This window comes from Sporothrix brasiliensis, assembly GCF_000820605.1.
Source record: "Sporothrix brasiliensis 5110 chromosome Unknown Cont19, whole genome shotgun sequence".
NCBI lineage: Eukaryota > Fungi > Ascomycota > Sordariomycetes > Ophiostomatales > Ophiostomataceae > Sporothrix > Sporothrix brasiliensis.
The window spans coordinates 3901128-3923057 of NW_024467138.1; the positions used below are offsets into that span (position 1 = coordinate 3901128).

At 59.9% G+C, this 21930-nt stretch overlaps 7 protein-coding genes across 7 annotated transcripts; 4 read left to right on the plus strand and 3 right to left on the minus strand.

Annotated features, from left to right (window-relative positions):
• Positions 1–1571: 1571 nt before the first annotated feature.
• Positions 1572–2721, plus strand: SPBR_00746 (uncharacterized protein; the record flags this gene model as incomplete). The annotated part of the gene is made up of 4 exons (XM_040759065.1): positions 1572–1794; positions 1882–2186; positions 2243–2391; positions 2460–2721. 4 exons carry the CDS (start codon positions 1572–1574, stop codon positions 2719–2721), a joined length of 939 nt encoding a protein of 312 aa, XP_040618875.1.
• A 2252-nt stretch (positions 2722–4973) lies between these two features.
• SPBR_00374 (uncharacterized protein) lies at positions 4974–6896 on the plus strand (the record flags this gene model as incomplete). The annotated part of the gene is made up of 1 exon (XM_040758693.1): positions 4974–6896. One exon carries the CDS (start codon positions 4974–4976, stop codon positions 6894–6896), a length of 1923 nt encoding a protein of 640 aa, XP_040618876.1.
• An 889-nt stretch (positions 6897–7785) lies between these two features.
• Positions 7786–9773, plus strand: SPBR_00355 (2-nitropropane dioxygenase; the record flags this gene model as incomplete). Its single annotated transcript, XM_040758674.1, has 3 exons — positions 7786–8888; positions 9257–9431; positions 9459–9773. The coding sequence occupies 3 exons, from the start codon at positions 7786–7788 to the stop codon at positions 9771–9773; spliced, it is 1593 nt and encodes a 530-aa protein (XP_040618877.1).
• Positions 9774–10626: 853 nt separating this feature from the next.
• Positions 10627–13023, minus strand: SPBR_00246 (uncharacterized protein; the record flags this gene model as incomplete). Its single annotated transcript, XM_040758565.1, has 1 exon — positions 10627–13023. The coding sequence occupies one exon, from the start codon at positions 13021–13023 to the stop codon at positions 10627–10629; it is 2397 nt and encodes a 798-aa protein (XP_040618878.1).
• A 2437-nt stretch (positions 13024–15460) lies between these two features.
• Positions 15461–17107, minus strand: SPBR_00490 (ATP-dependent RNA helicase DDX47/RRP3; the record flags this gene model as incomplete). The annotated part of the gene is made up of 1 exon (XM_040758809.1): positions 15461–17107. One exon carries the CDS (start codon positions 17105–17107, stop codon positions 15461–15463), a length of 1647 nt encoding a protein of 548 aa, XP_040618879.1.
• A 496-nt stretch (positions 17108–17603) lies between these two features.
• On the plus strand, positions 17604–18239 carry SPBR_01020 (regulator of ribosome biosynthesis; the record flags this gene model as incomplete). Its single annotated transcript, XM_040759339.1, has 1 exon — positions 17604–18239. The coding sequence occupies one exon, from the start codon at positions 17604–17606 to the stop codon at positions 18237–18239; it is 636 nt and encodes a 211-aa protein (XP_040618880.1).
• A 431-nt stretch (positions 18240–18670) lies between these two features.
• Positions 18671–21895, minus strand: SPBR_00123 (uncharacterized protein; the record flags this gene model as incomplete). The annotated part of the gene is made up of 1 exon (XM_040758443.1): positions 18671–21895. One exon carries the CDS (start codon positions 21893–21895, stop codon positions 18671–18673), a length of 3225 nt encoding a protein of 1074 aa, XP_040618881.1.
• Between the last annotated feature and the right edge of the window lie 35 nt (positions 21896–21930).

Consider the following 21930-nt stretch of genomic DNA (forward strand, 5'->3'; position numbering starts at 1 on the left):
GCGCTGCCTGTGAGTGGCCAAAGAGGGAATTTTCAAACGGAAGGTTCAAACGGAAGGCGCGGCCTGTCTTGGGATTTTAGTATTTAAATTTTCATTAAATTTAATTCGCCGACTCTGGTCCCAAGTCATGTTCAGTTGAGTGCTGGACATGCAGAGCCTTAGTGGCGCGCAGTAGTTGAAGCAGGCAAGCTGTAATTACTCCGTACCTGGCCTGGCCTGGTTTTGGCGGTTAACGGTTGGCTGACGTTGGTGCTTGGCCTGGCCCTGTTGACGACATTGTCGAGGCACTGCGGATAGCTCATTTTATTTATTGAGTTGATGCGCTCCTTCTTTCTTTGCGTTTCGACGTTTTGTGCTTCCGGTGCAAGTCGCTCCTGCTGCGATTGAATTCCATTGTTCTGCACTCCCACAGTCTGCCTTAAAGCGCAACCACTCACTTAGCGCGCCTACCACAGCTGAAAAGCCTGCACAGCTACCAGTTGCCCTTGCTCCTTCGTGCCTGCCAGGCCATCAATGCACCAATTCCCCAATATTCCCATTTCTGGCAGGCTCCGAGGCCGCTAGTGCCGTTTGCTTTTGCTCTTTCCTCGCCTGTCGAATGGCTGGTGGCCCGCTGGGGCGACTGGGCGGTTGGTTTGCACTTGCCCGAAATCTCGAATTTTCCAATTTTTATCATTTTTTATTTTAATTTCGGACCTCGACTTCAGCCCTTCTCTCGCCTCCTCACAGCCTCTTCGTCGACCACGCATCCAACATTCGCCAATCGTGCACCTCCCGGACCTCGTGCAACTGTCTCGATCTGGCCTCGACCTTGCTGTGTTCACGCTCAACCGCTTTTGCCGACGTCCTCGATAACCAGAGCCTCCATACAACGTTGTCGCCGACTTTTGGCCATTTTCAGTCTCAGCTTTGCCGCCAGGACCAGGTCCCGTGCCTCTTCCTCTTTTGTCGCATCCGACCTCCCCTGCTCGTTGCTCCTCTCGGCCGCAATCTCCCTTGCAGAAAGCTGGCTCTCTCGTTGTTTCGCACGCTGTCTGCCGTCCCAGCGTCCTGTCGCTCTCCCACCTCGTGGATCACTGTTTTCGACCTGGACTTTGTTTGGTCTTGTCCTAATCGTGACTGGCGAGCCGGGCGGCCCAAGACATACCGTTTTCAGACACGATATCGACTCCAGCTCGGACGGGAAAAGCGGTTTGGAGCCTGCTAAAGACGCCGAGCCGACATCTGCCGCGTTCCACGACCAGCCGTTCGACTACACATTTTCCACACGACCCCTGTCATACCTATCCTTTAGCATCCCCAGTCCACGAGATCTGTCCGATTCAACGGCCATTGTCCCCAACCAACCCCAGACGTCGACTTGTTCGGACGCTCCTTTTACCGACACCCATCCTGATTCGGTGTAGGAAGCTCAAACGGACACTGATTCACCGTGATTTTTCGGCGCTTCCCGACGCCCCCTTCGTCCGGCTGCCTTCACATCGTTTTGCCGCCCAATGTCCACGGCGGCATCGCACACACGACTCGCAACAAACGGTGCTGTGGGCCACGCACACGAGACTTCCGCCACGATGAACGGACACGCGCACGACACACGGCCTGCGCCGCCGCCGCCGCCGCCGCCACCAGCAGCGTCCGGATCAGCACAGGCGGCGCCGGCCCCGTCCAAAGCCGCCAAGGCGGCACGTCGACAACCAACAGTTGCGTCAAATGAAGCGTCGAAGCTTGTCGCCCAAAAGATTGCGCAATTGGAGCTAGACCAAGCAGGCGAGAAGGACCAGGAGCTCGAAATAGGTGAGCTTCTGCTGCTCGAGCCGGTTGTCTGGCGACACCCAAGCCGCTACGTTGACCGAAGCTAACCACGTTGACTCTGCGTTGTAGAGAAGGAAGTACGAAAAGCGAACCGAGAGCTGAATAGCCAGACGGCCAAGATGGATGCAGCACAAAAGGCGGATCACTTGTCTCGACGCTGTACAGAGCTTCTGCACGAGATGAAACGACACGAGCGCGAAAGCCTCAAAAACAAGAAGCGCGCCGACCAGCTGCAAAAAGACCGCGACCAGAGCCGAACCGAGCTCAGCAAGGCGACGAGCTTGAAGGAGAAGCTGGAGAAGCTGTGCCGTGAACTGCAGAAAGAGAACAACAAGCTAAAGGTGCGGATGCGCTGGCCCGCAGCGGCACACTCTGTGGATTGCTTCATGCGACAACGATATACTGACGTGACCCTCTTCTCCGCGTGCAGAACGAGAACCGGACTTTGAAAGCCAACGAAGTGTCCAATCTGAACTCGTGGGACCAGAAATACGCGACACTGCTCCAGAAGCTCGACGACCTGCAAGAGGAGAAGGACCACCCGAAGAAGCACGTGGTAGACGTTGAGCTCGACGAGTTGTACGTTCCCTGGCGGGATGATCTGCCTCTCCTGTCTCTTTCAAAGTGTCCAGCTAACAATGCGACAGGTTCCGGCAGCGGTTCAAATCGATGATCGACCAGTACGAGCTCCGCGAACTGCACTTCCACTCGCTGATGCGGACAAAAGAGCTGGAAGTGCAGTACAACATGGCCCGGTTCGAACGCGAGCGGAAACGAGCCGAGGCGGAGGTGGCGCTCTCCCATCGACTCAACGAGCAGGTTCAGAACCTGAGCCGATCCGAAGCGAAGATGCAAGCCGAGATGAAATTGATCCTTGAAAAAATCGAACAAGCCGGCCTGCCACCATGATTCGAGCGCGATTCTCGACACTCTCCGACCGTTCTCACTCCCTTCTCTCTCACCACCGATAATTTCCCGGCGCCGCTACGATTTAGCACATGCCAAACGACGATGGCGATCTTTGTACACATACTAGCATATATACCAACGGCCGCCCATGTCTCATCATATCTCATCATATCTCATCAAATCTCATCCATATATTATCCACCCAAATTCACACTCGCATGTTCAAGACATTTGCACGCCGACCGAATCCCACCGCCCGCTGGCATCGAGTACCAGATGCAACGTCCGTGGAAGTCTCGGACGATGTTCTTGCTTTGCGGTGGCCAGATCGTCAAGGCACCAGAACGGCACTACCACCGTGCGCGAGAGCCTACGACATTGGCGCTTGGCCTCGTCTCACTGGCACGTGTATTACGATGTCCAGTTTTTTTTGGTATAATCCGACCTGGACGAACCCGACGACATCCTGGTACATTTTGGCGACGCAGCCACCGTCTCTTGCTCGAGTCCATAGACAACTGGCTTGGGCACAGCGCCGGCTGGATATGTTTGACGGCTGCTCTCTTTGGCCGGGCCCGGCAGGCGAAGGACTCTCCCACGGCGGAATGGCATGCGGGAGAAGCAATGACAGTCTTCTGTCGATGTTGTAATATGGGTTTGGCACATTTCGAGTCTTTGGCTCTTTGGCACTTTGGCTCCGGCGAGCAGCCGAAACGGCGCATTAAAGACCTCGGCGGGTTTATACGCCCCCGTGGCATTCTACGTCTTGTTTACAGTAGGGGATTTAGGGGTTCTGGGCACGGAGCATTTCCATTGCATTGTACTTTTAGCTCATGACATTTGAAAGCTCATGACATTTGAAAGCTCACATCATTCTACAGCTCTGTTTTGTTTCTTCCACATGTGGCTTGCGCGTAGTGATGCCAAGTCTGTTGGCCTGTATGTTCGTATGAGGTCTTAATCAAATACCATGAATCAGCACCTTACATTCCTGACTGCTTTACAACACCACATGGAAGTGCACCGGCCCCAGCATGCCAGCTGCGAAATATGATCTGCTCGTATTGCATGCCACAGAACATCATCTACATGATAATTCACAGAATATTTACGATGCTTATGTCGCAACACATGTTTGCTCGATGTTGATAAATAACGTCTCGTGGTGACAACCGACAGTACACATATTCCTAACTGTAGCTGACTCTAACGATTGTAGAACACTTCACAAGCCTAGGTTCAGTGTGCGAAGACATCCGAGTCGCAGCCAATGTGTTTCGAGAGAGAACGTGCGTTGCGTACGAAATAACTTGGTGCTGTTTTGGCACCGTTGAACAGTTGCTGAAGAATCATACGTCATTCCCCGTTCAGCGCCGTGTTTTAGCGCACGGGGCGTCTCTAGCGCCCTCTGGGGAGTTAGTGGGATCCAGCGCATTTCAGGGTCGTTTTCAGAGCACTCACACGAAAACTGACTAAGAAAAGGACGTAACGGGGCTAGCGTGTTTGGTACTTTGCAGTTAAGCATTGGCAGCCCCGTTGGAATCATTCGGGCCAGGCCATGCCCCCATTTCCCGTCTCCTCCCATCCTCCACGCATCGCGACTGCTGGTGCCGGCAGCCATAGAACACAACAGCAACCCAAACGACGACGACACCGACGATTGCAGCATGCGCACCACATGTACAATTAATTGAGCGTCTCAGAGTCAGCAGAGATACTTGTGTCGACATTCGACCTCCCCCACACCTACAAGGCAGCAGCACGACCGCGATACGAAACAAAGCGGCACGGCACGCGGCAACGGGAAAGGCTGGGCGACAAGCAGACAGAGCGTCAGGCGAGAACGGCACACAGCAGCGAGGGGAGCGACTGTGCTCTTCTGCAGATAAGCGGGCCAGGCGTTTCGACAGCGAATTGTCCGTTCTCGATAGGCGTATGCGGTCCGTGGCAGGTCGCATCTTCATTCGCCCACGATCTGTCTCCGCACGCAAAGACCGAAGCGCACTTTGACGTCCTCCTACGACTCTACTTTGCATCTGCCAAGGTGTATCCGGCATCAATTCGTGGCAGTGATCCATCGACGTATTCTTCATGGGCGGTCGTGGCAGCAGCACGCCGCATCGTCTTGTCGCAGCCCGACCCGCGTGCGCTGTACGAACCGTTCTTGCGCGACCTTTGCGCCGCGCGCTCTCCCTGCACATCTCACGTATCCCATACAGTAGGGCTTCGTCATCCTCGCCCACCCATCCGCCATGGCCGCCTTTCTCGAGGACCCGCGGCTGAGGCAGCGGTGGAACCAAATCTCCCACAACGCCGAGACGGTGACGGAAAACGCCGCGGCCGGCATCTGGACGTTCCAGCACGCCTACGTCAACCCGTGCCTGGCCTCCGTCGGCGAGGCCTTTGACTCGTGCACGGCCGTCTGCCTCGGCGACCGCGACGACCGCGCCCGGCGGCAGCGCGAGCGCGCACGCGGCGCGCACCGCAGCCGGGCCGAGTACAGTTTTGATTTCTACGACGACTGGTACGACGACTACAACGACGACTACGACGGGCTCGGCGGCGCCGGGGCGAGCGACATGGACGACGAGCGGGCCGGAGGAGGAGGAGGCGGAGGCGGGGGAGCTGGCGCGTCGGGTGCGGGCACGATCAGCAGCCTGTTTGGCCGTGGGTTCTTTGGCAGTTGGCGCGGCAGCCGCTCCGAGCACTGGGACCGGCTCTTGGCCGGGTCGGGCTCCATACGAAACCGGCCCCACCTGGATGGCGACGGCGACGGCGACGCGGCAGGTGACGTCGAGGGCGCCATGGCAGCATCCCACGGTGCTGGCGGCGGCGGCGGCGGCGAGATTGTGGACCAGCCACGGCGGGGCCGCGGCATGAGCTACACCACACGCGCGGCGTGGCGCAAGCCGCCCGGCGGCGACGACCCGACCGTCATCCCGAGCTCAGCACCACTGGGCTTCCTGAGCCGGCTGCCGTGGAAGATCGGCGGCACATTACGATACAAGCCGAGCGCGGCCAACCTGCGCGAGCACCCCAACAGCGGCGGCCCCAGCCGCGACAGCCTCCGGAACGCAATGGGCGGGCGGCGGATGGGCGGCGGGGCCGACATGATGCGCGCCCGAGACGAAAACGAGCCACTCCTGGGCGGCCATGGCGACGACTACGACTACCACCAAGACGGCACCGGGTCACGGCATGGGCCGTTGCCATGGCAGAACGAGCTGGCGGCGGCGGACGCATCAAGGCAGTATGGAACGGCCATGTCGTCTGTCCCCGCAGCGGACGGCCGGCCAGCAACAGCAGGTGGTGGACGTGGACGTGGGCCGGGTGCCGGGTCTCTGGCCTACAACGACGACGGCACGCCCGCGACGCGGCAACGCAGCGGAACGACCAGCTCGGGCGACACGTCCAATTCCATCCGGTCGCGTGGCGACCTGTTCCCGAGCGACGAGGAGGACGACGAGGACGCCGTGCCGCTGGACGACGAGTTTGCCGTGGCACTCAACCACGTCGACGACCGCAGCAGCGGACGCACGCGCTTCAGCAGCAGCAGCAGCCTCGCCGCAGCGGCGGCGGCGGTGGAGCAGCGCAAGGGCAAGACGCGCGCCGACACGGGCGCCTCGGCAACCCCGGCAGCCGGGGGTCCGGTGCTTGTCCCCGCAGCAAAGGGCGTGCTCAGCCGCAGCGTCTCGCGCACGACCATGGACAGCATGGCCGCCGGGTCGTCGCCGCGGTCGCCGCCGTCGTCCATCACCAAGCGTCTCGGCAGCAGCGCGTCGCTGCCCCTCGGCGGCGACGCCTTGGACGAGCGTGTCGATGAAGAGGCGGACGCCACCCCAGCGGTCGAACTGACGGCCGAACAGCTCCGGGCAGAAGACGAGCGAGCCGCGCACGAAGAGGACGAGGCGATTGCGATGCGCCGCGAAGCAGCCGCGCGTCTGGCGCGCGAGCGTGGACTGGCCGGGGCCGAGACGGCCGCGGCGGCGACAGCCGACACGGTTTCCGATAGGATTTCGGGCCAGCCCACAGACAAGGCCACGGACAGGCCTGCGCCAACAGCAACAACACCGGTGGACGGCAACACCACGTCTGGACCGACAGCGACGCCTGCCGTCTCGCAAAAGGTGCGCGAAGGGGGGTTTGTCCCGGCCCGATTGCCGCGCTTCGATTAGACGAGGCGTACGCGGTAGAGCCGCGCACTCCGCACATCACACCAACGCCTCGGCGGCTTGTTGCGCGCAATGTGTCACTTCGCTGTACTATACTCACTTTTGTTTCTTTACACCTTGCGCCCTTTTATCTTTCTCGTTCCCTTTTCCTCCTCTTTCTCCATCTTTATTTCATGTCTACAGTATATACCTAGACGAGAGGGCCCCGACTCTCGAGCGAGCGACCCTCTCCCGCGACGAAGGAATGACATTGTATTTTATCGATTTTATAGGCGTTGACGCCGGACCTGCGGCGGACTTCACTCTCTGCTTGCAATAAAAAGTAACGATGCGTATGAATGCAGCCATTGGCAATGTCAGTCACACAGCTGTGGCCTCAAGTGGACATGGCCAATGAAGCCGCGAGCCGTTACCGCTCGATGTCGTATGTCGTAGTTTCGCTGCTCTCTCTGAGTGCCCACGAGTGCTGTCGTCGATCATATCCTGCTCCGACAACTTGTTATTTGGTGTCGTATTTGTGGACTATCCTGACTGCACTATCTACACTATCTACGCTGTTGACAGTCAATTGCACAGGCTGCTGTTGCTGCCCTCGGCGCCTTCCCGTTGTGCCTCGGCATGTTTTGTTCGGCAGGCGCTAGCGTCGCAGCTTCCCCAGTTTGGCCGCGGATCCCCGCAAAGCCCCAAATGGCAGTTGCGGCGATTTGCAGACACCGTCCGGGGCTTGACTTACAGCTATATGCTAACATGGCTTCATCTTTGTCGTTTTTACTATTCACCATTTCACGCTCTCTGCCCAGTCTCCCCCCGATTTCTCTCCTTTATTCCGTCCCCCATCTTTCTTTCCCATCCTCACACTCTCCTACTCGCCCACCCCCCTCCCATATCCACAATGGCGCCTCTCTCGACACCCCTAACCAAGCTTCTCGGCATCCAGCACCCGGTCGTCCTCGCCGGCATGGCCCGCGTCTCTGGCGGCTCCTTGGCCGCGGCCGTCAGCAACGCCGGCGGCCTCGGCGTCGTCGGCGGCTTCCGCCTGACGCCCCAGCAGCTGCGTGACGTCGTGGCCGAGCTCAAGGCCGAGCTCGCCCGGCCCGACCTGCCCTTTGGCATCGACCTGGCGCTGCCCCAGGTCGGCAACGGCGCCCGCGCCACCAACTACGACTACACCGACGGCAAGCTCGACGAGCTGATTGACATTGTCATCCACGAGGGCGCCAAGCTGTTTGTCAGCGCCGTCGGCGTGCCGCCCGCCTACGTCATCGACCGCCTGCACCGCCACGGCATCCTGGTCATGAACATGGTCGGCCACCCCAAGCACGCGGCCAAGGCGCTGGCGCGCGGCGTCGACATGGTGTGCGCGCAGGGCACCGAGGGCGGCGGCCACACGGGGCCCGTCGCCGGCACGGTGCTGATCCCGGCCGTCGTGGACGTGGCGCAGCTCGTGGCCGAGGAGCGGCGCCGCGCCACGGGCCAGACAAACTTTTTGCTGGCGGAGCCGCTCGTGGTGGCCGCCGGCGGCATCGCGGACGGCCGCGGGCTGGCGGCGGCGCTGATGCAGGGCGCGGCGGGCGTCTGGGTGGGCACGCGCTTTGTGGCGTGCCAGGAGGCCAACTGCAGCGAGGCGCACAAGCAGGCCGTGGTGACGTGCGACACGGACGACACGGACATTACGCTGGTGCTGACGGGCCGCCCGCTGCGCACCAAGCTCAACCCCTACATTCGCAAGTGGCACGAGCAGCCGCAGAAGATCCGCGACCTCTGCAGCCAGGGCATCATCCCCTTTGAGCACGACCTCGAGAGCCACGGCCGCGAGGGCCATGTCGGCGACGACGTCACGTTTGACAGCGACGAGGACGAGGTGGAGATGCCGTACCTGATGGGCCAGGTCGCCGGCAACATCAAAAAGGTGCAGCCGGCCAAGGAGATTGTCGACGAGATGGTGGCCGGTGCCGTCGTGGCCCTGCAGCGCGGCCAAACCTACATGGGGAAGCTGTAAGCATATGAAGAAGGGAGGATGGATGGATCTGATTTGTATATACGCCCGCGACCGTTCATTGGTACATGGAAATGAAACTGCAAGAAAGGAGAATGCCCAAAACGCCGATGCCGTCTATGTCTTTTGTTCTTTCGTCTCAGCTCTCTTGTATGTATGGTATGTGGTATATGGTGTTTGGTGTATGGTATATGGAGGGACGCACGCCCACGTCACTCTACTGCTTGCCCATCTCGGCCGCGTCGCCCTCGGCCAGCCGCTTCATCATGTTTCCGTGGATCTGCTGCCAGCCGCCCTCGCACAGGCCCTTGACGGTGCCGACCAGCAGCCGCGAGCAGTAGATGACAATCTCCTCGACGAGCACCAGCTTCGTCTCGGATGCGCTGTCAGACGCGTCGCCGCCACCTTCCGTCTCCGCCACCGTCCACGTCGTGTCCATCACAATCGACATGGGGCTGCGGATCCGCACAAACACGCCCGACGGCATGTCCGTCATCTCGTACGTGCTGACCACCTTGGAGTCCCACAGCCCCGCCGGCAGCGTCTGCACGACGTCCGTCACGCGGTAGACGCCAAACCGCCGGCCGTCCTTTTCCCGGGGCGACGATGCCAGCACCGCCCGCACATCCTCCGGCAACGGGTGCTCCGACTTGGCGTGCGATGCCAGGGCCGTCTCGGCCAGCTGGGCCGCCTCGTCGTCGGCGACCGTCGCGCAGTCGACGCTGTGGGGTCCGCACTGGATAAACGCGCGGTGGTCCTGCAGCATCGCCTTGACGGCCGTCGTCTTGTCGGTCCCCGCCGGCAACTGCGACGTGTGGCGGAGGGTCGCTGTGGTGTTGAAGACTGGGGCGCGAGGGTTAGCTAACGAAAGTCGGGGAGGATGAAGCTCAACGGACTGGACTTACAAGACATGGTGTAGACTCGCGTATTGATGAGTGTAAAATAAAGGAAACAAACGAGATGCGGGGATTCTAATGGGTGCTCTTGCACAGATGGAGAATGACAAAGAAGAGAAGAAGAGAGGAAGAGAAGAAGAATAGACAACTGGCAGACGACGTCAGAAGAGATGGAGAGTTCTGACACAGTCCGGGTGTCAGGGCAAAAGGCAGGAACTGATACCAAGGGGGAGAGGAGGGGTCCCAAGAGTGAACCAGGAAGGCGGGACCGGGCACACGGTTCCACTACGGGCACTTGCTGTGCCTGGAATACCCTGGCCCGTTTTGGCATAACGTGTCCCGGGTAGCTCCTGCCCGCCCCTGGCTAGGGTGTCGCTGTTTGTCCCTCGAATACAGCGACCTGGCTCGACGGGAAGGTGCGCAGTCGGTGTTGTCCGATTGGCTACAACTAGGGAAGGTACGATCAACGACATTGCCAGAGGAGAGGCAAGATAATTTTCAGGGAAAGAAGCACATCCACACGGTCTTCTACTGCCCGTTTCGGTAATGTACTGAGCACTTACACAAGGCAGGAGCCAAAGGCAACAGAATAGGGGTATATTTTCTCTCTCGCGGAAAGTGATGAACAGCCACTTTAGCCAGAGGAAAGGTTAATGGTTAATAATGAGACGACAAAGGTAACGTGGTAAGTCGGCCGTGAATCTGCTACGCAGTACTAATTATACAGACAGGATGAAAAGAAAGGAAGGCGAATATGGAAACAAAAGCGAAAAAGGCAGGCAAAGAAAAGAAGACATCATGTCGTTATCCGATCCAAGTCCATCGCCATCTCCTCTCCTCGTCACCTCCGTGTCCTCGCTGGCGGCGGCGGGAGGAATTCGGTCTGTACCAGCTCCGTCTGCGTGTGCGGTGACCGCGCATGCGACGGCTTGCCGCTGCCCAGGGGCAGCTTGGCTTTGGTGTGCGGCGACCGCCCATGCGGCGACTTGTTGTGCTGTCGCACCGACGAGGCGGCCGACGACACCGGCTGGAAGCCTCCACCGGGCGGGTGCATGGACGTGGCCGACACGTCGCCTGCACCACCAGCCGACTGCGGTTCCCGGTCCGAGAACGTTTGCCGCGCGGCCATGGTGGCCGCGCCGAGACCGTTGGAGGACGCCAGCGAAGCGACGGACACGACGGACACGGCGGACGCCGGCTCGCGCTCGCCACGGTAGAACCCCACGGCCGATGCCGGCATGGACGTTGTTGCCGAGTTTTGTAGGTGTTGTTGCTGCAGCTGCTGCTGCTGGTACTGCTGCGCCGCGGACACCATGGCGGACCAGCCCTGGTAGACGCCGCGCTGGCCGGCAGCAGCAGCCATGTTGGTGTTGGTGTAGGCCGTCGGCGACGGGCCAGCAGCGCCATGGGCTGGGGCATACACGCTCGGGTTGTAGACGCTGTGACCTGTGGGCGGCGAGGGCAGTTGGCCCGTCAGAGACGTGGACGACAGCAGTGCTGTCGACGACGTCGGCGTGTTGTACGAGGGCGACGAGTTCGTGCCCAGATAGGGCGAGAAGGATGTCTTGAGCTGGTGCAGCCGGGGCGGGGGTGACTGCGATACCGCCGCAGCGGCTTCGGCGTAGCCCTTCTTGTCAAAGTCGATCGAGTGGACGCGCATGCCAATGTTTCCGATGTTTCCGATGTTTCCGATGCCGTCCGCACCGTTGCCAGTACGGGCTGCAGGCGCGGGCGACGGGAACGGCGACTCGACAATGGCCGACAGGTGGCCGCTGCTGCCACCGCTGCCAAGGCTATTCGTGGTGGACATGGTGGCGGCGGTGGAATGGGATGCGGCGGCAGCATTAATGGCAGCGTGGATGGCGGCGCTGCTCACTGCCTGGGGTTTTTGGTGCTTTCTGCGCGAGGCGGCCTGTACCTGCTGCTGCAGCTGCTGCTCTTGCAGTGCCACGCCCATCTCGACGCTGCCGGTACTGCTGCTGCGGCTGTGTCCGCCGCCGCCACGGTTGGAAGGAACGGTGGCAGCAGGAGGAGCGGACTCGGCGACGGACTCAGCGACGGCCTTGCGGTCGACCATGTCGCCAAGACTCGTGGCGCTCGCGCGACACTGGAAGCTGAGCGGCGACGTGATCACCTCGCTGGACGGAAAGCGAGAGGACCAAGCGTTGGGGTCCGCGGCAGACGCTGGCGAGCCACGCACACTGGCACCGCCCGTCGGAACCGACACAAACCCGCCGAGGCCACTGCCTCGGATGCCACCGCTGGGCACGAAACCACTACTGCCCCCGCCGCCACTGCCCCCGCCTTCACCAAAACCGCCCTCGGCTCCGTAAAAGCCGTCCTGCTCCTTGTTCTTGCCAAAGATGCTCTTGGAGCCGGCCGCACCACGGCGAGCCGAGCCGCGGCGCTTGCGGTAGCACACAAACGCAAACCCACCCATCGCAGCAACGGCCAGCAGAGCCACGACAACAATGACAGCAATCGTGGTGGTGGCGACATGGCGGCCGTCCGTGCCCGCGCCCGCGCCCGACGCGTTCGAACCAGAGCCGCTCGTCTGGGTCGGTGCCACGATCGAAATGGTCGTGGCCGACGCAAACACCGATCCGCTGAGCCCGACCGCCTCGTCCGGCGGCAGCTGCTGCAGGCAGCCCGCCTCGAGGGCAATGAGCGAGTTGGCCACAATGTTCTGGTCGCCGCTGCCGCCGACGCACGCCGTGCAGCCCTTGAACTGGCTGCTCGCCAGGGTCGTGCCGTTGGCCGTGCAGTAGCCAAACTCGGTGCGGTTGCCCATGCGGGGGACCCCGTCGTAGAGGCTGCCCTGCAGGGGCCCGCAGGCCGTCGACGTCTGGCACGGGCTGGAGCCAATGGCGTCGCCGGCGTCCGGGTAGCCAAAGATGCAGTAGTCGACGTTGTACCGCAGGTTGTAAAAGAACCAGGCCTGGTCGCTCTCGGCGCCCTGGGAGAAGGTGCTGTTCTGCAGGCAGCCCATGCAGGCCGTCCACTTTTTGCCGGCGCTTTTGCTGGCAAAATCGGCGTCGTTGCAGACAATGTCGGCATTGACGGTGTTGGACGAGTTGGGGTCCGAGGTGTCGAGCCCGGCGCTGTCGATGCAGAGCGAGGCACAGGGCGAGTTGGGCGTGACCTGGATGGCCAAGGCGGCGGTGGAAAAGAGGCCGAGAGACAAGACGGCCGCAACCACGGCCGTGGCCAAGCGGCCCGACTGGCGTATCGGAGACATTTGAAGGTCTATGTAGGAATGAAAAAAAAGAGTAAAAAAAGAGATGAGTGTCGTGTCCGTGAGGTCGTCTCTAAAACGAAATAACTTATAAAAGAGTCGAGACCATACTAAGTGAGAATGGGATGAAGACAAGAAGACAAAGAGTGAATAAGAATTAGGAAAGTGTATACTGTCGTGTGCTGAAAGTGGTGTTCCACGGCCGACTGCCTGCAGAAGCCAGGAAGTTGAATGTATATATTATGGAGTGAAAAGAGAGAAAGGCGAAAGCAGGCCAGCTTGCTTTCGAGAGACACACAAAGAAAAAAGACAGGAACGGTATGAAGACGCTGGACCACAAGGAAGGGAAACGAAGCCGAAGAAGGTCAGGCAAGCCCAGTATATAGGACGAGGTGGAAGGCCACGACATATCAATACATTGACAAGCGGCCAACAGACTCGCCCCGAGACTAATACGATTACGGCACCCACCCATCGTTTGCTGTGTTCGTAGTCCACTTTGCATCTCATCACCGCGAAAAAGGGACGTGCATGGAGTGTGATTTTCTCAGACGAATGGGCCAAACGACAGCGGCAAACGAGAATGCAAAAAGAAAATAAAAATATGCGGCATTCGATGGCAGCAGTCCATGCAGCCGCCCTTGGGAACGAGGCACCTGCAGGATGGATTGCTACGACGGGTCTAGCGTGGGATGGACACGAGCACGCTATTCTGCAAGTGTCCAGATGTGATGGGGGATGGGGATGGGGATGGGAAACCAGAAAAGGAGGAATCCATATGGGGAAAAGGAAATATCGGCACAGACGACATTGAGGAAAAGTGCAATGATCTAGGCCCACCGGCGGACGTCTTTGTGGGTTCGACTGGCATTGGCGGCACAACGACAAGAAAGCAGAGCTTCCTGCACCCGATATTGTTCCGATGGCCGGGTTGAGGGGGGAGAGCGAGAAACACAGACGTGAGAGGGATGAACGAGGCCAGTCTGGCCGTCCTTTCTCTCTTCGTCAACTTTCAGTGTGCTTCACAGACCATAAAAGGCCAATCAAAAAAGGCCAATCGCAATCACAGGTGAGGGCCACCGTTCAGAAATCAGAATGCGCCATACACAATAGCTCGCAGACTGGCCGGCGCTTAAAAGGAAAACTGAAGGGAGATTCAAGCACAGTCGTATTAGCGAGTTGGCGGGGACGGGATGGCAGGGGTTCCAGAAGATCTCATAGGCTGGTTTGGTCGACCAGGGTGGTATTGGTGGGATATGCAAGTCGACGCAATGTTTTCTGTGATATGCGAAAGAAGGAAAGAAGGGAAAATAAGAAAGAGAAACAAAAGAAAGAGGGCGAGAAGGGAAAAGAAATAAATTGCGGTGATGTCGAACAATTGTGATGACGACTGGATCGTTACCATGCAGCAACGACGACTCGCTTGGTTTGGCAGACCTTGAGGCATTCTGTCACATCCAGTCTTGATGTACGGTTGAATTAAATTCATGAATATGTAGAGCAAACAAGTAATTACAACGTACAGAGCATCCTCTCTACGAAATCCATGCGGTGCTAAGGAGCCATGCGGCCATTGCATCGGGTCTCCTGTTGTCCAAACCATCTGACAGACAGTGCATCTCGTCAGACCACTTTCGGACACGCTTTCAATATTGCAATCCTTCCTCATCTCTCTTCTTTACTATTTCGTCTCGTCTCTCCACTCTGAGCTCTTTCCAACCCTCCCTCATCAGATTTCTGCATTTATATGTCCACCACCTGCGACCTTCTCTGCGGCCGGCGCGAATCGTGAAGATGCCACTGGGTGGCCTGGCGGGCAGCGGTCGAGACTCTCGTGGGGATCGTGGCCAGCTCATCGACAAAAACGGCCGTCTGTACCTGATTCCAACAGCCTGGTTCTTCTGCCCCTGACATATTGACTCTGCACACTTTGTCGCTTTCAGCCTGCCGGCGCTTCCCAGAGTGAAAGCACCCCACAGGTAAACAATAGACGAAAAGACAAAGTGGTGAGTGAGAGTCAAAGAGGAAGAGGAAAAGCGGCTGCGGAAGACCCTTGTCAGTTGTCGGGCGCTTAACTGGCAAACAATAGGATGGGCAAGAGCCAAAAGCGGGACGATACCGGCGCGGCGGCAGCGCCCATTGGTGTCCGTAGAGACCCACTTTTTCAGTGAGACAGCCATCACAATGAGACACACCTCTCAGTTGAATACAAGCTGTTCGACGACAAGATGGTTGTCGATAGAAAGAATGTAAAAATTGGCAAAACGGTATCTGTATTAACAAATACAAACCTAGCATAAAACCTAGCATCCTAAAGAAACACGCAAGTTGGCAAAACTCGTAAAAACGCCGGGAAAAAACAGCCCAACCCAAAAGCCAGTAGTAAATGGATCGGTAAAAGTACAGAGGTGTATCGTCTCAAGAACGGCCGCGCAAATCATTACAACTCTCCCCTGTCCATGTCGTCGTCCCGGCTGCGGCCACCCATCACGCCCGACCCGTTGTTGCGCGGCCGACCGCCGCTGCGCCGGCCGTGGTTGGCCTGCTGCTCCTGCCACGTGCGCATCTCCGCCTTGGCGTGCCGCTGCGCCTCCTCGACGCGCGGGCGGAACACGTCCATTTCCTCGTTGTCGACGGGCAGCGGCCGGATCTGGCGCTCCATGCCAATGGCCTTTTCAATGGCCAGGAAATGCTGCACGTCGTACTGCGTGACCAGGTTGATGGCGTGGCCCGACTTGCCCGCGCGCGCGGTCCGGCCCACGCGGTGCACATACGTCTTGCTGTCCTGGGGCACGTCGTAGTTGATGACGATGCTGATGCGCGGGATGTCGAGGCCGCGCGCGGCAATGTCGGTGGCGACGAGAATGCCGCGGTCGCCCGACTTGATCTTGTTGAGCGCCGCCAGCCGCGCCGACTGGCTCAGCTTGCCGTTGAGCGGGATCGCGCCAAAGCCGAGGGCGCGCAGCAAAAAGGCCACGCGGTGCGTCTCGTAGACGGTGCGCGTAAACACAATCACCGACCGCCCGCTGTACTCGTTGATCAGATACACCAGCGCCGTGTCCTTTTTCGGATACGGCACCAGGTGCATGCTCTGCTTGAGCGTCGCCACCATCTGCTGGCCGTCGGGCCCCGCCGCGCCGGGCGACGTGGCCGTCACGCGCACGGGGTCGCGCAGGCTGGCGCGCTGCAGGCTCTCGACCTTTTTGGACATGGTCGCCGAGAAGAGCATGGTGCGGCGCTCGCGCGGCAGGTGCTTGAGAATCGTTTCCAGCGTCGGCCCAAAGTCCATGTCCAGCAGCCGGTCCGCCTCGTCAATCACCAGATAGCGCAGGCTCTTGAGCGAGAAGCCCTTGGTCGACTCGAGGTGGTCCAGCAGCCGGCCCGGCGTGGCCACAATGATGTGCGGCCGCTTGCCGAGCGCAATCGTCTGCGGGACCATGTCCATGCCGCCGACAATCACGGCGCACCGCAGCGCGATGCTCGAGAACGCTTCAAAGGTCTGCCCGATCTGCACGGCCAGCTCGCGCGTCGGCGCCATCACAAGGCCGAAGAACGGCCGCGGCTTGTCGAGCAGCGCCTGCAGGATGGGGAGGGCAAACGCGAGCGTCTTGCCGCTGCCCGTCTCGGCCGTGCCGATGACGTCGCGGTTCTGCAGAGCCACGGGCACGGCCTTGGCCTGGATCGGCGTGGGCTTGGAGAACTTGAGCGTTGCGCAGATTTCGCAGAGCACGTCGACGAGGCCCAGCTCCTTGAACGTCGTGGGAAGCTCTTCCTCTGCTGGCGCCTTCTCCTCCGTCGCCTCGCCAACGTCCTTCTCCTCCAGCTCAGCTGCTGCCGTTTCGTCCACCTCGTCCTCACCCTCATCCTCCTCTATCGGCCGTTTTGATTTTGCCTTGGTCTCGGATGTGTCCATCTTGTCCATCTTCTCGGTGTATTCTATGCCGTTGGCCTTCTTCGTCTTTATCTTGGTCGACTTTTTGACTTTCTCGCCGTTTTCGACGTTTTCGCTCGTCGCCGCCTTTACAGCCCTGCTCGCCTTGTCCAGCTTGGCCTTTTTGGCCCGGGGGCCGGCCGCGTGAGAGTCCATATTCAGACCGATGTTTGGTTGCTGCGTTGGATGGAACGTCGTTTGAAAGGGATGTCGAAACGAAGAGGTCAGTGTCGACTGTGGCTGCGAAGTGTGAGATCATGAGACGGGAGGAAAGTATGTAGCTCTCAACGCCAGTCGCACTTGCCCACCATTAACTTTTTTTCTCCTGCCCTTCTTATCGATAACCGCCCGTTTTAAGCCGACCCACAATTCTGCGGTTGTGGGGTGGCGGTGGCGGCTGGCACTGGCTTATCGACCTTATCAGAGACTCTGTCTCCACTTTATTTTTCTGCAGGAAAAAAGTTCGAATTGCTGGGTCGTTCCTGCCACCAGCGACGCCTCGACGCCATCACGACATTTGCATCACGACATTTGCATTGCGGCGATTCACACCTCACTTCACTTACGCACGCCGTTTTGTCATTCTCGCTACAGACCCTCGTCTCAGCCGCACTCGCAAACACTCAAACACACAAACACACGCCCTGTCACAATGGCCGCAACGGCCAGCACCACGCCCGCTGGCCAGCGCGGGCCCAAGCTGCAGGTGGCCGTCGAAAAGGACACGCCGTACACCTTTGATCTCGGCCTCCTCCTCGCCAACGACGCAAATCCGGCGACCATCACGTCCGCCGCCGCCGACAAGGACGCCCACGAGGCCGACCTCGCGGCCGTCGCCCGCGACGGCGCCCAGGCCCTGGTCAACCAGCTGCTCACCACGTGCCGCATCGAGCGCACCACCGCCGACGGCGTCCTCCTCAACTTGCCGCCCGTCGCCACCGCCCTGCCGCGCGAGAAGCCCGTCCCGGAGCCCAAGCCGCCCACCAAGTGGGAGCAGTTTGCGGCGCGCAAAGGCATCAAGCCCAAGACCCGCGAGCAGCGCAAGAACCTGCAGTACAACAAGGAGACCAACGCGTGGGAGCGCAAGTGGGGCTACAAGGGCGCAAACAAGTCGGCGGCCGAGACGGACTGGCTGGTCGAGGTCAAGACGTCCGAGTACGGCAAAGACGCCGAGCTGGCGGCCAAGGGCGCGTCGTACCGCGGCGAGGGCCGGCGCGAGCGGAAAGAGCGCATCAAGCGCAACGAGCGCAAGATGCGGCGGAACCAGGAGCGGGCATCACGGACGTGAGCACAGAGAGGAAAAGCAAAAGGAAAGAAACGGGATGCAAAAAATGCGTTGCTGTCGTGTTTGTACTGGGTTTAGTCATCATCGGTGTCTGGCGTTGGCAGGTTCGATGCACGTGCAAAAGCGGAGGAAGATCGAGACGATTACGAATAAAAGTAGGAGAGAGACGAAGCGGACGAGGTTTGGATTGCATCGTTTGTCTTTGCGTGGCTTTGTTATTTGTTTTCTCCTGGCATTTGTATCATAGTTTAAGGACGGACTCGTCTGGGAATCATCATTATCTTCAAGTCAAACTGGCCATCAGAACAAAGTTATAACCGTGAGATCATATATTTGTTGGTCCAACGAGAGACCCTCTAGAATAGTTTATGTGCATCTAGAATAGTTATGTGTTGTATCAAGATATTGCACCCTCTCTGCTTCAAGCATTTACTTCACCGTCCACCTCCACGGCCAAAGTCGTCATCGTCCTCATCGTCCTCCTCGCTGTCGTCGTTGCTATCGTAATCCTCGTCCTCGTCCTCATCCTCCTCATCTTCCTCATCCTCCTCTTCCTTCTCCTCCTCCTCCTCCTCCTCCTCATCGTCACCCTCCACCACCAGTCCGTAGTCATCGTAGTAGTCCGCCAGCTTCTTGACCTGTGTCTTGTAGCCCAACGCCTGGAACGCCTTCGCGATCGGCGCCTCCAGCAGCGGCGCGCACGTCACTACCACGTTGCTCGTGCCGGGCTGGAACACCGGCATGATGAGTTCCTTCATCACGGCCCGGATCTGGTCGTGCGTCACGTCCCGCGCCGCCGCCATGGTCCGGTGGCTCCATCCTGCGTCCAGCCCGCGCACCACGCCCAGGATGTAGTTCTGCTGCGCGGCCATCGCCATGGTCGCCTGCTCGTCGGCCATCGCCATAACAATGCCGCTGACGGCGCCCTGCACCAGATGCTTGTCCAGCGGCTCGCGGCCCGACGCCAGCGCATCGACCGCATCGCGCGCCGCCGCCAACGCCTTGGACGCATCGGGCGACCGGAACACGCGGAACTGCAGGTAGCCGCCGTTGTTCTCACGGCTAAAGTTGGTTCCGTAGGCCAGGCCGTTGCCGCGGACGGCGTTCCACAGGGGGCCCTCGACCGCCTCGAGATAGCCGATCGCCACGAGCACAGCGGGCAGACGGGGGTCTTGCAGGGAGGAGAGGCCAACCGCCGTCGAGACACTGTACGACGTGTCCAACGTCGTCATGGGCAGGATCACGGTGCCAATGGAGCCCGGCTTCTTGCCCTCCTCGTTGTTCCGCATGTACGGCGGCGTGATGGGCACGGTGTCTCTGGCCGTGTCGAGCCCGTCCGTCAGCACGTCCCAGGCCGACACGACAAGGCCAGCGCCCACCGTCTTGTCGAGCTGGGCCACGTCGGCCGTGACGAGAACGCGCATGTTCTCAAAGGCAAACAGCGACCGCCGCAGCTCCTCAAACCAGCCGACCACCTTGTCGGTCTCCGTCTCGAGCAGCTTCTTGAGGCGGCGCAGGTACACGGCGCGCACGAGCGTGCGGCGGGCCGCCGGGAAGGAGTCGCGCACCGAGTGGATGGCCATCTCGACCTCGGACGACATGAGGCGGCCGTCGCGCTTGTTCTCGGGGATGTCCGCGAGCGACTTGGCCACGCCAGCCGTCAGGCGCACGGGGTCAAAGACCGAGTCGAACATGAGCGTGCGCAGCCAGCGGATGATTGTCGTGTACTTGCTGGGCTCGAGCTGGATCTGCAGCGTGATGCTCTCGGCGTCGCCGACACTGCCGCCCGAGCGGAAGGCGTACGAGACGGTGTCCTTCTCGAGCTCCTTGACAACATCCTCAAAGTCGACGCGCTGGCCGTCGCGCACAATGGGGCTGTTGAAAAAGTTGTCACTGAAGATCCACAAGAGCGGCTTGAGAAGCATGGGCACACCGGCCGTGCTGATGTGGACGGTGATGCGAACGAAATTGGACGGCACGTCCTCAAACTGCAGGAACAGCGGCTGCTGGCCCGGCTTCGACGCATCCAGGATCTTCTGCGGCGCGTTGTCAACGACGCCCAGGCTCTTGGCCCGGCCGGCGCGTGCTGTCTGGGACTCGATGAAGTGGATCGACTCGGTGCCGGGCACCTCCCACTTGTCGAGCACCTCCTCGGGAATGGGCATGTCGTTGGCCTTCTTGGCCTCGTCGAGGCGCTCTTGCAGCTTCTTGAGCCCGTCCACACCAATCTCCTTCTTGCGGTTCGCCACACGCTCCTTCTCCGCCGCCTTGAGCTTCTTGGCCAGGGCCTTGGACGGCTTGCCGAGGATCGAGATGTGCTTGGCGTCGGAAATCCACGTGCGCAAAAAGTCTCTCCACTGCTCCTCGGTCCAGCTGTCGAGAACGTCGTACTCGGTCAGGTCTTTGAGGTCGGCCAGCGTCGAGCCGTCTCGCTTGCCGAACAGGTAGTCGGTGATGATGTTGGATGAGTAGAAGCTCTCGGAGCTCTCAGCGAGGTACTTCACCTGGCGGCGCTCACGGCTCACGCAGTCGCGGATGTACGTCATGTCCAGGGGCCCGTCCGCCACCTCCTTGAGCAGAGAGATGAGGCGCTGCTCCACGAGCGCCAGCTTCTCCGTCGCCACGCCTGTTGGCTGCAGCCAGACGACCGAGTTGGGGCGCGACTCCCACGTGTAGCTGATCGAGCTGGCCAGCGCCTCCTTCTCGACAATGACGTTCTCCAGCACCGAGGCAGACGAACCGCACAGGTAGGCCAGGATCACGTTGAGCGCCGACGTGGCAATCATGTCGTTGCAGTCGGGGCCAAAGTAGCCCACAATGATCTCGCCAATCGACTCGTCGTCCTCGGGGAACTCGACCGTGTCGACAATTGTCTCCGAAATGGCGGGCGGCTGGGCCGAGTCGATCCATGGTCGCTTGAAGGGCGTCGTATCCAGGGCGGGGATGTCGTCCTTGATGCTCTCCTCAAACTCGTCGAGAATGCTGAGCAGGTTGTCCTGGTCCACCTCACCGACAACGATGACAGCCAGGTTGCGGGGTTGGTACATGGCCTTGTGGAACTCACGGATGCGGCTAGCCGTCAGCACCCGCAGCGCCTCAACCATGCCACCCGTCTCGTAGCGGAAACCCACGTTCTCGGGATACATGTGGCGGCGCGCACGCAGGTCCATGAGCTCGCCGCTGTTGGACTCGAGCGCCTGCATCTCGGAGTAGACCACACCGGCATCATGGCCCTTCCCGTTGATGTGGTGGACCTCTGTGAGGCAGGCATCGTCCGTGATGGTGGGGAGCAGCACGTGTTCAAGGTAGACGGGCAGGATCTGTGCGAAGCCCTCCCAGCCGGCGGTCTCGAGGGTGTAGGCCGTGTGGTCGACGGCCGTCCAGGCGTTGGTGCCGGAGTAGGCGCGCGATGCCAGCTTGTCGAGCAGGCCCTTGTATTGGTAGCTGCGAGAGCCCATGAACACGAGATGCTCCAGGGTGTGAGGTGCACCCGAGTCGTCAAAGATCTCCGTCGCCAGGGTGAAGTAGCCGTTGATCTTGGGGCCCTTGCGGTTGGCCACGACCACGGTCATACCGCTGCGCTCGGAGACATATTGTGTGATGGTCGTCGGAGCATAGCTTGTCTGGAAGCTCTGAGTCTTGCGGAAGTGGCTCGCCATGGTCAAAGTGTGACGGGGGGTCTTGAACAAAAACG